The sequence below is a fragment of the Fibroporia radiculosa genome, assembly GCF_000313525.1.
Source record: "Fibroporia radiculosa TFFH 294 genomic supercontigs, scaffold4689, whole genome shotgun sequence".
In the NCBI taxonomy this organism is placed as follows: Eukaryota; Fungi; Basidiomycota; class Agaricomycetes; order Polyporales; family Fibroporiaceae; genus Fibroporia; species Fibroporia radiculosa.
Genome location: NW_012133410.1, coordinates 9,062 through 24,028, shown reverse-complemented (window position 1 = coordinate 24,028; position 14,967 = coordinate 9,062). Strand labels below are relative to the sequence as shown.

Below are 14,967 nucleotides of genomic sequence, written 5' to 3'. Positions count from 1 at the left end.
CTCTCATCCTTGTCTTAGAGTCTTCACAGACTTATAAGACAACTCTTCAGCCTTCTTACTTGCCTTGTGTCCAGTCAACACAGGTAAGGTTTATTTGCCACTATTATATTTCAACATTACTTGCCTTGTGTCTAGTTAACACAGGTAAGGTTTATTTGCCACTATTATATTTCAACATTCATCAGGTGGAAATTTGATACCTGGATCAAGTTTAGAGCATCCAATAGAGCGATGATGTGCCATATAGTTAAATAATGATATCAAAAACATTTTTCACAGCTGTCTTGTCCTCATAGCAGGTTACGTTGACATTTGCTGTTGCCTTGTCAGGAATTCTAGATGGATTCATCGCTCTCAGCCAGATTTATTATCTCTGGACTAGCCACACAGGCTATCTGGTGTGAGTATTTACTGCATTCTTTGAAGTTAACATCTGAACCACATTTTCCACCTATTAGTACAGATAGTTTAATTTGGAAGTTGATGGCGTACATTATCAATACTGGAGCTTTGGCGATGAAGTCGATACTGACTCTGCCTGTTTACAACATGTTGACTCACAGCCTCGAAGGTGTGTTTCGATAGCAATCATTGCAATGGTATGGGCTCTAGTTGAAGTTGTGTGCCTTCTTGCTTACACATGCTGTATTGAGATTTGGGTACCAGCCTTGAGGTTTAGTCTGCTATTTGGTGGATTCTTTGAGATTCAGAGAAAACGTACGCATTTTTCAGATCTAACAGTTTCCCTCACTGACATGCTGCAAAAGTTTATGCGAACTCGCTGATCGCTATGTGCAGTGTCTTTCCTGTAGCTTAGCCTAGATTACTAATGCTTAGCCCTCTTCTAGGCCGAACGCACGACAACACCTCGGCCCCACAGCTGGACGACAACATTCATCTAATCTCGTCGAGATCGGGCTTAATGGTGTGAGCCGTGGATTGTCCAGACCGGTACGCACAATATTTCTATTGGTTCTTGATAAGTACTCTTTTACTAATGATGTTGGATCAACCAAAATATCGAGATATTCCATTATACGACAGAGATTACCGATCATGATTCAAGCAAGAATAGTATAATTGGAAAGGATTAGTATGGTGTACTGGATGCTGCTATTGTATTCTTGATAGTTCAAATCACTACCAGTGTCTTGAGCGAACACCCTAAGCTTGATTTAGTCCAGTTCCCGAAAGGTCAGCTTCAAGCTTCAGCAGCGTAAATTGGACAGATACTACGGCAGCCTCGAAGTGTCTACGGCTCAAGCATGTTCAAGATCCTGTAAAGCTATTCGAGACCGGATACCGAGGTTAAACGTTTACCACTGCTAGTAGTCAGTAGGTGGACAGAGATGTTGTTAGAGGATATGAAGCGTCGCCTCAGATGCTACGTTTGAGGGGGTCACTTGTGCGCTTTGCTATAATTTTCACGATGATACTGTTCCTGCGTTGCCCACCTTGTGTCGAGGAGTACTGTGGCTGACTTGAATACGCAGTATTGCCACAGGTATACGTAGTGTGAGTATAGGATCTGTATTATCTTCAGTCGAAGAATCCGTACACTGCACTGACATCGTTACCAGAATTATTGGAGTAGAGCCAACTCGCCGCGAGGCGACCTAGTCCATAGCGAGTCTCGCATTAAGCGTTCCAAGCTGAGCAGTCATACAAGTCTTGGAACAGGTCTTCGACACGATCCATCAACCAGGCTAGAAGAAACGAGATAACCTAGTCAATTAGCTTGTCCTCTCCAGCCTCTGTGAAGTGACAAAGAATGCTACAGACCACACTACTTCCCCTTATCGTAAATTATTCGTATGAAAATACCCCGGGATGGGAAAAGGTTCGCATGTATACAGTTCAAACGTACTTGCAGTAGGCCCGTCCCGTTCTCGGATCGATGACGACAGTACGGTCGAAGGCCATTAGCGTACAGTAAACAGAAATCCACGCGCTCACTTCTCCCTGGCTGAAACAAGCACAGTGAAACTCAACGCATTGGAATCCCAGGACAGAGAGCCGTGAATGACCAGCACTAGTGGAAATCATTGACATGAGGGGCGAAGAACAAGGAGACAGGACGTCAGGAGCGCGAGCAGAAGAACAGATGTGCTTGCGTGGTGCTCCCTCCTACCTCCGTCCTTCCGGTAGTATCTTCTTTGCTCATCTTCGTACAGACGTCTGCTGGCGCAGCAACACCACATCAGCCGACCAGCCAATACTTCTTACCTCACCCCACCGGTTCGTCCCCGCACGAGCTCGCATGCCTCCTCCTGTATGTTGTTACTTGCGTGTTTTTAGACAGTAACGCGGAGTGAGCGACTAAAAATTGAGGATATGATCCGGGCTTCAAAGAGCTAGCATCGGCGAGGCAGAATGAGGGAAGATGCAATGATTACCACCAGGCGAAGCCAGATGCACGGTTAATGCTGTATTACCACCAGCATACCGGCGTTCAAGGTAGAGAATGACTGTAAAGGGGCATCATAGGCTGCATGGCGCACAGTTTTATATTAAAGCATGATATATCGAGAATAGCAAGAGACACGCCAAGAATACTTACCTTACCATCGTTCTCCGTTTTGTTATACACCGCGTGTTGACTGAGAGAATATAAAATGTGAATGAGGACCTGGGATCCAAAAAGTAAGAGCTACGCGAAGATACACTGGCATTTTCATACCTCGCCATTGTTCGATAGAGGGAATAGCCAATATTGACAGTGCATGGGAACAATCCGGCGTCACGATCAGATGCAGAATCCCTCCATTTCCCGCCTAGATTCTGGGAGCCTCTGCAGCAGCTGCCTAAAGCATCTAATGCGTGTCTTCTGAAACTGGAGCTCGTTGCTCGATTGTGGAAAGACACGAGAGGTGTTCCAGCACTCCCGGGACCAAAGTGAAGTCGCGGGATGGCTGGTGTTGCTACGCGTAGCTAGAGGCACTAGCTGGAGCACCTAGGTATCGAATGAGAACGAAACGGGGCTTACAAACTATTCAGCCGAGATCGGCAACCAGCACTTAGCGCAAACACTGGACCAGCTTTTGAACTCGAGGCCTCAGAAGCCTCAGAAGGGGGCCGGAGAGTAAAACTTTAAGTTCAATAGTTATATATCTGGCCACTACTTTGAGTTATCACAGTGTTTCATATTCAATTACCATTCAAATACTTCCGTTTGAACTCGCCGGTGAGTCTGTAGCTGAAATTAGTCTGCGAATCAGGCTCATGAAACATATATGCTACGTACCAGCGGCACTGCCACGCCATCCTTCTACGCAGATCCGTTCTCCAGCCTGAACGATCCAAGCTTCAAGCTTCACGGCTTCTGTCATCTATTTCGCGATACGAGTTAAGGCTTGTAAGTAGGGCGGTGGCCTCTAGGTCAGATCCACCTCCGAGGGTACATAGGGATCAGCGAGACAGGGAGAGGGTAGATCATGAGAGTGAAACTAGGCTAAGCCAGACACAGGGTTGACACTATGTGGCACACGGACACACCTGTGTTGAGGGCGGAGAACGAATGTAAAACAGCACATGATTTATTGTTAATGATATCGCGACGCTCACCAAACAACGAGAGACGTGGAGAACACACATGGGCGCGTACGACCCGGGGTTCGTGCCTTCAGAGAGTAACGAGAGGTGAAGAATGTCTCGTCGTCATGTTGCAACGAGATCCAACAGACCATAAGTTGCATAGTGCGCACCATTACCCCCAAAAGGATGAGATGGATATCGCGAGAGGCATCAGGAATCTTCGTCAAACCATGGTTCGCTGTCTTCTTTTGGACCGCGGTACCAACACGAGAGAAGGTCAGACATAGTGGGAGCCTGAGATATGAGAAGAGAGCTAGTCGAGAGGATACACTGGTGCATTTCATACCCCATCTTTGTCAGTAGAGCAGCGTAATTGACAAGAACATTAGTGATAAACTTTATAGCGTAAATGAGGAGTAGCGGAACTTTTACATCCATGGGGTGTTATTCAACCATCAAGGGCAGCATGCCACAGTCCTTCGGCCCCTGCGCCTTCATCCGGGCCAGAAGCGCGAACACGATGAGTAGACAACCTCTCGACGAAGGCCCTGTCCCTCGAATCTTCGGCAATTTCTGCCTGAAGTTTTCAGCATGCTTGTACTAGGGCCGTCATCTATGCCAACTGAGGATAAAGACGCAGTTCTGCATGGATAACGGTCCTGAATACAGCAACCTGCGTGGCTTTTGCAAAGATCTTGACCTGTGCTTTGAAAGCTTGAAACTCAGAGATGTGTGCGACCACTATCTATTCCATCCGTGCCCAGATAGATCTGAATCTGCGCAGTTGTTTGAAATTAATTTTGTAAGCAGATCACTAAGGCAGGTTGCACCAGAGCATGCGCTGTGAATACTCATCCGCCCACCATCATCAATGTGACTCCACAATCTTCTGCATTGGGGTCGGACTAGGACTGCGAGAGATTGCCGAGCTGAAGACATTGTATTCAGTGTGAAGTCCAGAATCAAGGCGAAGAGACGGGGTGGTTGGCTTGATAGAGTGAGGAAGAGAGATTAAATGAGCGCCTTTGCCAATAGATTCCCCTCAGCGCTTAGCATCGGCCATCCCTTCAGTCTTGACGTCCTTGACCCGACTTCATAGCCTCAAAATCCCTCCTATTCAAGTGTGTTGCGGTGCGTAACTTCAAGTCGCTGTCTAAGCGCATCAATCATACCCATGACAGTTCGACTGATGAGGTTTTTTCCTGCATATATGTATCTCCTTGATTTAGCATGATCTATCTGTTCTAGCAGCAGCTTTCATTGCATTGAAATGTGAAAGCTGATCATAGACTCTGGCCAGACGTCTGGACGCGTGAGGAGGGAAGACAGGGAAGGGCACTAGTAGGTCTGATGTCAGTATGGTTGTTAGTGACGGGTTCATATTAGCTGCCATCCCCGAAGTAAGTTCTCCATGCATCGCTATTCGCGTGTGTAGTCCTTCGCTACTCTTAGGGAAACCTCCCAGTGTACGCATTGATTCGATATTTGCGAAGAAGCAATTGTCCCGGCAGTCACCACCACGTCCTGTAACAGGGATGGATCTTAGGCAGGACCTGGGGACTCCGAGTTGCAGACTCACTCCTACCTTGGGTTCGAGAACAATTTAACTCCGTTTTTGTCCCACTCAGTGGATCCTCATCTGAGCTGCAGATATCGGATCATTCGTCTTAAGCAGATGGTTGATACCAAATCACTCTCCCCTGCGGTATCCTAGAAATCCGTGGGTTTACCATCCTATTTGGGGTATCTCACTTTCTGCTTGCTAGCTCTGATAGCCCTGCGACCGAGTAGACGGAGTTGACGTTCAGCATATAAGACAAAGTATTCCCACTCTCATTGGTAGTAATTTCGGACACTTGCCCATGTGCTCCCAATTTGCGGGCGTCCGTTGGCTTGTTCTTTGCTTGCTCATACAATAGCTGGTGGTACCTGAACCTGACGTTCCTGAGAATATGGACTATCAATATCTGTATGTGAATCCTTGCTGAGTTGTCCAGTGACAAGTGTCAGTAATATGCAAACTCTTTCAGTGTGAACATGGAGGCTTTTCTGAGATCAAAGATGTCGGAAAATTCATGAGTTTCTGGGTTTGATTGGGTGCTAAAATTACTGTTCTTGATATCATGGTGCCTTGGAAAACTGACACAGACATGGTTCATGCATGCCTTCTTAACACCCACATGTTCTGTTCACCTGATGGATTTCCCACTGAATTGCCTTCATGGTACCCTCACATCAACAGAGATAAGTATGTAGATGAAGGGTATGTGTTAAAACTTGATGATGAATGAAGGGATGCAAGATTCAGTCCATGGCAACTATGAGGACTATCATGGTGACATATCCCTTTATGTACCCTATACAGACTGATATAACTATTCTTCCCTTCCTGACAGTGCATGCTTGCACTGCCTGCCACATTGGCCACGCCATTGCATTGATGTTGACAGATCTTCCCATGTGCAGCCTTCAAGCATCAGAGCCAATCAATTCACATCAGTAGTGTATATGCCATCCATGGGAGGTGATCCAATTCTGTGCTTTGACAAGTGTTCAGTTGATGAATAATAGGTGTTGGTATGTATGCAGCAAACACTGTTCTACTCACGAAGAGAAGCAGATGGTTGTACTGATGACAAGACTGAGATGCTAGGCATGATTTGAACCTTCTATGAGTCCATGCAGACATACAGTCAGGTCATGCCACTGCCATGAACCTTGTTGCACACCGTGGCTGGTGTCAATGGCACCCCCCTCTGTGAACTTCATACAAACAACTTGACCTTGTGCTGGCAGGGTTGGGTATTTCTGGATGATATCGCACATTCTTCACATCTTCCCATGTTGGCTTGACTGCACCCTTCCTTAGCTTACCAGAAGTGATACAATATGTCAAATACATCTAGACTCATGGAGCCAACACAGTAATCTGTTTCACAGAGTATATCAGAGAAGGACACAGGTGCTTTGTGAACACTTGACAGTGACGGCCAACTCGTTGGAGGTGATGTTATAACATTTGAGAGACCTATATTGATCATAGAATGCACAGCCATGAGCGAGGCCAGTCTTTGCTTCCACTGATCAATGTTCCTCTTGTCAAGTCTGTGCATCTATCATGGTATTGGTGTTGCTAATTTTTGACGTCGTACTGGGAGTTCTGTGGGAATTCCATTTACTCTCTGTAGTCATATACCATTTTGTGTGTTTCCAAATTGGCCATCAGTATCATGTCGGTGTTCACTGTTCTGTGTGTTTGCATAGACTCTGCCTGTGATATGCTTGAGTCGATTACCTATGTGGATCGTCATGTGCTGAAGACAGGTCTATTTTCACAAAGTGCAAATTAAAATATCAACCATCCCCCAAGCGAGACAGATTCCAAGCATATCACATTTGACGCAGGTTAAAATTACAGACTACAATAGTGGTATCCAGTCTATCAAACTAATCCTTTCCAGTGGTGCTATGCTTGCTTAAGCTATGATCAGTAACCTCTGTTGTATCACGGAATATCTCGATGTTTCGCTGGTCCGAGATTGTCAACATCAGAGTATCTATTAGGAACTGGCTAGAAAGATTGTGCGTACCGGTCTGGCCGATTCGCGGCTCACATTATGTAACTCAATCTCAACAAGGTTAGAAGAATGCTGTCGTTCAGCTTTGAAGTGTTGTCGTGCGTTCAGCCTAGAAATGAATTAAGCATAAGTAATCTAGGCAAAACAAATGGAAAGACCCCGCACATAGCAATCAGTGAGTTTGCATAAACTTTTGCAGTGTATTAGTCAATGAAATTACTAGATCTGAAGGATGCGTACGTTTGCTTTGAATCTCAACCAATCCACCAAAGAGTAGACTGTTTTTCAAAGCTGGCGCCCAAAACTAAGAACAGTACACGTGAGCAAGGGGGACACACATGATTAATGAACACTTATACCGTTGCAATGAGACTTATAGAAATGCACCTTCAGGGGTGTGAGTCTATGTATTGTAAACAAGCAGAATTGGCTTACATTGTCAGAGCACCAGTGTTGATAATGTAGGCCATCAGCGTCCGCACCAAGTTATCAGTCCTATTGTAATGAAGAGACGGTTCAGATACCAACCTAAAAGAATGCACTTACTGCTCACACTGTGTGGCCTGTTCGGCTAGTCCAGAGATAATAAATTTGGCTAAGAGCAATAAGTACATCCAGGATTCCTGAAAGACTAATGCCACATGTAAATGTGACCTGTTGCAAGTATGAGACAGTTGTGAATATTCTGTATGATACCACGATTCAACTAGATGGCACACCAGAAGTCCATGAAATGTTCTGAACTCAACCCAAGTATTGAATTTCCATCTAATATGTATAAGTCAAGGAAATTTAGACAGATGAATGAATAGATGACGTACAATAAGCTTGCTGTTGCTATAGTGAAATTTGTAATTAGTATTAGGAGATGGCACAGCAAATATACTCATACCAAGCCCAAAAACTGGTACAAGATTGATCAGACTCATGGTCAAGATAGCAATGATCATTACCCACCGATACGCATGAAGAGCAAGATTGCCTTTGTGGTATTCAGACCCAAATACTCAAGAATTTGAGGAAACAATGGCTCACTAGTGTGGAGACTAGGGAAGCTGATCCTCTGCTCACTGTGCGCCAAATGGAGGCAATCAGTATACATGAATGAGAGTACGAGATGACATACATATCCAGGTTCGCCAAATAAAAAAGCTGGGGAGACAAAACATGAGATACTGCCAGGAAACACACAGAAGTCCCACCTCTGAACCAAGCCTGCAATAAAGACCTGCGCTCCAAGTCAATCTTTGAGTATGCAACAGAGCCAGTCTGATGATGGTTAAGTTACCTCTACGAACACTGTAGCCTGCATGCAGGATGTAAATTACTATTTTGAAATAATGGAAGGTTGTATATTGTATAGACGTACACCAGCACTCCTGGGGTTAACATTGAGCACAAATGCAGGGAATCAGAAAACAAAGTTAGTGCTTACCAAGTGATCTGGAGGATGCCTTCGAGGTCCCCAAAGTCAATGATTGTGTAATGGTAACTCATATACAAGCAAAAGACTGTGTGTATGGTCTCCAAAACCCTTCAGACAAACAGAGCAGCTTAGTGAGAAAGTATATTTTGTGGCTGAAGTCAGGAGTCTTACCATACAGATGCAACTAATGAGCGAACTAAGCTCGAGTCATCCTGCGATGTCCACCAATAAAAGTATGCCTGTGCAGTAACAATCCCATACAGACTTGAGGTAAAGGTATGTCATGAGTACCCCAGGATAAGTAGGAGGGATACAGTAGAAACGCACATGATTGCAATATCTATGCCAAGTGTAAATCCTCCTATGATCTCTTCGATGGATGGCGAGGCAGCAGCAGACATCTTGAATCAATACTGACTTTGTGATGATAAGATGTGCTTTTTGGGAGATTATGACTTGAAAAGCTCCGGTAGTGCAGGTTGTAATCTTTAATAGATGTTTTATATGGGGCCACCTGAAATTATGAGCGTTAAGCTCAGACGCCACACAGCAGCCTTCAAAGCTTCATGCATCAAGGGCATCAAGGTTCATGTGATGACAGCATGATCCTGACTTGAACATGCTGAGGATGTGGTGATTATTCGGTATATAGATATCTTCAGGGAAATTCAACATCTGCAAATCAGATGAAAAGATTTAGCAGTGACCCTGAGGCTGGAATGGTAAGTCCAGGTACTTGTACTTAGTTGTTAAGTCCGCCTTGACATATATGCTCAAGCATCAGCACAACGGAAGCCAGGTGATCCAATTAGAGTGATTCTCAGGCAGTTAGTTCACTTGCTGTTCCGATACCTCCTTCTAGTCCTTTCTCTGGTCCCACTCCCACCCAGTCACCAGTATGCATATGCTAACTCAGCAACTATTGCCGTTCAATTCAGCTTTTTCATATGACAGAAATTAGATATGAGCTCCATTTACCACAGCCACAGAGTAGAAGTCTGCCGTAGTCTGGAATCCACACTCGGTAGACAGCTGACCTGAGAATTACTAGTAGAGCATATGGCAAGCACGCCATTGGTGCTAATACCTAGTTGACACTGTTATGGTACATATTAACCAATTCAAGATTTGGGCTTTTCAACGCCACTTCTTCCATTTGATGCTGTCTGTAGCCCAAGAGCCTCCATAATTCCAGTATCACAGCAATGTGTGGAAAGATGTGAAGTTCGTGTTTCTCAAATTTCTGCGCTCCATGCCAGGACCTCAGGGCTGCTTTTCTTTCTAGGATGTGTTAGATAAGGGATGTTTATGCACCTACATTTGTGCGCCACAGTGCTCTCATGTAGTACAGAAATTTGAAAAATATGACTGCAATTCCACATCTTTCTGTGCATTCCTGTAGAGCTTCTTTGGTACAGCACTTCGGATAATATCTTATTTTGCTGATGGGCCAGAACCTGTCACCTATTGTTCTATCATACACCGAACTAAGTACTATCAGCTGATTGATCTAGAGCTAGTGCTTCCTTCCATATATGATATGATCAATTGGTACTGCAGTTGCAGTTGCGGACAACCACAGATATGATGACTACTGGCGCACACTTGGCTGTTTGAGTAGCCTGGGATTGGTTTGTAGAGAGTTACAATAGTATGTAAGGTGCAACTTGGTTGGTGAGTGACATTGACAAGCTGAAGTCCTGAGTTTTCAGCATGGCAACAAGACAAGTGACTAGTGTTGACAGGTCGGAGTCACACTGTTTTCATTATTGTCATGCTTGAGGCATGTTTTCCACAGTCTCAAGGAGGAAAAGAAGGAGCAAGGACCGGTTTGTGCCGACAGTTTTTCTACCATACCCTGAGTCATGATGCATGATGACTTAGGCTCCACAACACGGATCTATCAGTCTTGTTACTCCCTGCATCTCCGCCTGTACTAGTATCTCCCTGTCTCAGGTCCAAGAATGTACATCTGCTGATTAGATGGAGATATTTGTGGCATGCAGCACGAGTGCAGCTCATAAGCATCTTTGAGATAAGAACTGACTGTCAAGAGTGGACAAAGAAGCTCATTGCGCATCACTTTTGGTAGCTTCGGGCTCTCCTTATAAAAGACTGCCATCCATTTACCAAGTTTGGTTTGTTCAAGACACTATGGCCTCTCTTGATATTCCAACTTGTCCTCCTTTAGACGGTACAGTTGATGTCTTACCTGGATTCCTTGACTTTCATGCTAGACATAATCCTTCAAAGCCCATGTGGCGCTTTCCTCCATTGGAACCTCAACCAGATGTTGTAACATATAGCCAGTTTGCTGATGCCACCCATCGTATCGCCCATGCTGTTCGTCCAGGACGTACTGGAACTGAGCGTGTTGTTGTTGCCATCTTTGTGCATTGTGACACACTCTTCTACTATGCACTAATGATTGGAATTATTCGCTCAGGTTTCATCCCATTTCCAATGTCACCGCGCAATTCAGCACCTGCAGTTGTCAACATGCTTCAGCGCACGCAGTGCCATAGAATCATCTCCCAGCCATCATTTACTCCAGTCATGGATTCCATTCGCTCCGCTCTGCCATCTGACTATACTCTCCAAGTGGATGATCTTCCTGCATTTGCTGATGTATTCCCCATGTTTTCCTCTTCCTCTGTGTTGATCTCGTCAGAAAGTGATATAGTTCTTGCGCCATACCCTTCACCAGTACAATCTCTTGCACCCTCTGAAGTTGTACTCATCCTGCACTCATCTGGCTCCACCGGGTTTCCGAAGCCAATCATGCAAACAGGAATCACAATTCTCCATTGGTGTAGCACTCCCGTCATGGTGGAGAGTCGCAACCGAGCTCTTCGTTGGGCTTCGCCTTCCCTGCCACCCTTTCATACTATGGGTATCATCATTCAGCTATATGTTGGCCTGGTGTCTGGTCAGCCGGTCTCGCTCTATACTCCCAGGGCCCACCTGGGTTCACCACCTGTTGTACCTACCCCGGATAACGCGCTAGATGCAGTTAAGCAAACAAATGCAAATGCAGTTCCTGCTGTTCCCATATTTCTTGAGGTAAAGTATGTTCTCCTCCTATTGAGCATGGCTCACATCTTGTTCAGGCATGGGCACACAACGATGAACACATCAAATACCTAGCTTCATTGGAGATTGTGGTCTGTGCAAATATTCACATTGTTCTTATACCAAAGGAGATTAATTTGTGCTTCTGAGTCAGGCATATGCAGGTGGCTCACCATCTGAGAAGAATGGAAACAAGCTGTCAAAAGCTGGTGTTTTCCTTGCTTCAGTGTATGGTGGTACAGAGTTTGGGCCACCTTCGGCTCTTTTTGATGTTGGGCCAGCAGCAACGTATAATCCTGCCGGAAAATCTTGGGAGGACTGGCAGTGGATGCAGTTTGATGATAGGTGCAAAATTAGGTGGCTTCCTCAAGGTGATGGCTCTTATGAACTTGTTTTCATGGTATGAGTTTTAGTTGTTAACTAGCATACACTAACCTTTTTTGCAACTTGAATTAGTCATGTGCTACCCACCAGCCTAGTGTTGAAAATCTGCCAAATGGCGAGAAGGGCTATGCATCGTCCGATCTTTGGGAGCCCCACCCGACAAAATCAGGCCTCTGGCGGATGTGTGTACTCTTGTTCATGCTTTGACTACTAAGACCTGACAGTGCAACCCTGAATCAGTGTTGGCCGAACTGATGATGTTATTGTGTTGAGCAATGGTGTGGTTATATTTCTGGTCTTTTTAGTCTCTTTGCTCATATAGCATATCGGCTTGGAAATTAGGTGAGAAGATCGTTCCAATACAACAAGAAGGGCATATTGGGGCACATCCATGGATTGCTGGTGCTGTCATGTTTGGATTTGGGCATGAGCAGCCTGGTGTGCTCATTGAGCCTCGCCCTGGTCATGAAATAAAAATGGGAGACCAGGATGCTCTCGTTGAATTCAGAGGCCTTATATGGTAAGTAGCTGCACTATATTTTTATTATTGCATTACTCATCTCACCATCAAGGCCGCAAGTTGAGGAGGCAAACAAGCCAGCCCCAGGATTTGCTCAACTATTCAAAGAAATGATTATTGTAACAGATTCAGCACGTCCTCTTCCTCGTGCTGCAAAGGGAACTGTGATGCGCAAAATGGCCCTTGCACTCTACGAGTCAGACATCAATTCACTGTAGGTGGATGTGCACTTATATATACCATTCCTCAAGCTAATACTTTTATTGCTACATACTGACAGGTATCAAGCTGTTTCTGAAAGCACCGGATTGCATAACATTGTACCTCCTCAATCTTGGACCACCTTGCATATTGAGGCATGGCTTGTAAAACATGCTACTGATATCCATGGCGGGAAAGTTGTTTCGGTCGACAAAGATCTCTTCGAGCAGGGATTTGATAGGTTAGTATCCTTTTGTTACCTGATAGAGTTCTGATACTGATCTGTGCCAACCCCAACTTCCAGTTTGAGTGCAACAATCCTTAGAAATCGCCTAATAGGAGGCCTTCGTTCATCTACGGATCCGAGATCGGCCACCGCTGCAAAGAAATTACGAGCAAATATTGTTTTTGAACATCCGTCCATCTCTGCGCTCACTCAGTTTCTCTTCGGCCTTATTAATCAAGCCAACTTCGAGTTACAGAAGCAATCTCCTACTGCAGATATTGATCAGCTGATTCACCAGTACTCCATTCAACCTGGAATGAGTGCGATATCAGCCACGGCAAAGGCGGTCAGCAAGAATGGAGCTGTGATTCTTGTTACCGGGACCACGGGAAGATTGGGAACACACCTACTTGCTTCACTTCTTGAAGATACACGCATAGCTCATGTGTATGCACTTAATCGTGGCAGCTCTTTGCTCGAGCGGCAGCAAGCATCATTTGACTCTGCTCATCTGCCTTCTGCTGCTCTCAGTGGCCCCAAGCTCACCCTGATCTCCGGTGACCTTGGACAAGACAACTTTGGCCTAACGTCTGCGAGGTGTGAGGAGGTAAGATGATCCTCTGTCAAACGATCTTGGCACTAACAACGTGGTTTAGATAAAGAAATCTGTAACCCACGTGGTGCATAATGCATGGAGAGTCGACTTCAATCTCTCGCTGGCCTCATTTGAGTCAAGCATCAGTGCGGCCACCCGGTTGGCACAGCTTGTTCCAGGTGCAAGATTTTGCTTTACCTCATCTGTTTCTGCAGCACAGGGTTGGCCTACAGCAAAAGGTCCTGTACCTGAAGAAGCTCTTCACAACGCAATGGTCGCTGTTGGATCTGGATATGGCATGGGAAAATATGTAGTAGAAGAGGTAGATTTTATTATTACTATCCTGTGGAGTAGTGATCAAGCTGATTGAGTTGTGCGTAGGTCTTGGACAAAGCACGAGGATTAGGCCTTAACGTGACGATTCTACGAATAGGCCAGTTGTGCGGCTCATCCAGGTCCGGAATGTGGAACACCACAGAGTGGGTCCCTGTCCTCGTGAAGTCAAGCATCACTCTAGGATGTCTTCCCCAACTGGATGGTGTAGGTCCTGATTTCATTGAACTAATAACTTTACTCAAATCCGTATTTTGACATCCAGGCCGTATCATGGTTGCCCATTGATAAGGCAGCACTTGCGGCAATAGAAATTGTATTGCAAGAGCACAAAGAACACAATATTCCCGTCCTCAACTTGGTTCACCCTCATCCGACAACTGCCAGAGCAGTGTTCTCTGCAATCACCAGCGCACTCAAGCTAGACTTGCCCATTGTATCTTTCCCAAAATGGCTTGAGAAAATAGAAGAGCATGCAAAGAATCCCACACCGCAGCTGTTGCAAGAAATTGTGCGTGCCAGTATTCTTTGTGGACAGCATGAATGCTAACCATGTATAATTAATGGTACAGCCTGCAATAAAGCTGCTTGAGTTCTTTCGCAGCATTGTGGTGCATGGAAGTGACACATCAGAAAACATCAATACAGAGATAGGCGGTATGGCACTTTTTGATTCTGCCAAAGCGATGGCTGTAAGCACCACACTGCGTGAGCTGCCTGTTATTAGGAACACTGACTGTGAGGCATGGGTCCGATGCTGGCAAGACCAGCACTTCATCGTCTCCGGGTAAGGTGCTGATGATGGTCATTTAGAGCCCATGTCTCCCTGTCTGAATTGTATAATAATGTATCATGTATGAACAGAGTACATGCTACTGTTGTCCTCTTTGAGCTATTAGCAGATGAATTCATGCTTGGGCTTTCTCTATGTTCTTGAACAAGCTGTCTTCTGACTTAATATATACCTCAGTAACGTATAATCACCGGCAAAACTTACAAGTTACTATCAGTGACCATGTGTCCCTTAGTGACTTGACATCACTGTCACTAAGAGTAAGCCTGAGGTTCTTGGTGTCTAGCATCTTCTTTCCTTTTTAG

General features: G+C 45.2%; 2 protein-coding genes across 2 annotated transcripts; one reads left to right on the top strand and one right to left on the bottom strand.

Annotated features, from left to right (window-relative positions):
* Positions 1–6,981: 6,981 nt before the first annotated feature.
* On the bottom strand, positions 6,982–8,939 carry FIBRA_05548 (uncharacterized protein; the record flags this gene model as incomplete). The annotated part of the gene is made up of 17 exons (XM_012327310.1): positions 6,982–7,062; positions 7,125–7,221; positions 7,278–7,302; positions 7,353–7,416; positions 7,472–7,499; positions 7,548–7,607; positions 7,666–7,766; positions 7,832–7,880; positions 7,934–7,949; positions 8,005–8,016; positions 8,070–8,182; positions 8,239–8,327; positions 8,401–8,418; positions 8,482–8,491; positions 8,548–8,646; positions 8,710–8,802; positions 8,866–8,939. 17 exons carry the CDS (start codon positions 8,937–8,939, stop codon positions 6,982–6,984), a joined length of 1,029 nt encoding a protein of 342 aa, XP_012182700.1.
* Positions 8,940–10,692: 1,753 nt separating this feature from the next.
* On the top strand, positions 10,693–14,660 carry FIBRA_05547 (uncharacterized protein; the record flags this gene model as incomplete). Its single annotated transcript, XM_012327309.1, has 13 exons — positions 10,693–11,601; positions 11,649–11,702; positions 11,765–12,010; positions 12,067–12,176; positions 12,235–12,272; positions 12,337–12,514; positions 12,567–12,728; positions 12,795–12,956; positions 13,020–13,548; positions 13,598–13,858; positions 13,918–14,076; positions 14,135–14,380; positions 14,442–14,660. The coding sequence occupies 13 exons, from the start codon at positions 10,693–10,695 to the stop codon at positions 14,658–14,660; spliced, it is 3,273 nt and encodes a 1,090-aa protein (XP_012182699.1).
* Positions 14,661–14,967: the final 307 nt, after the last annotated feature.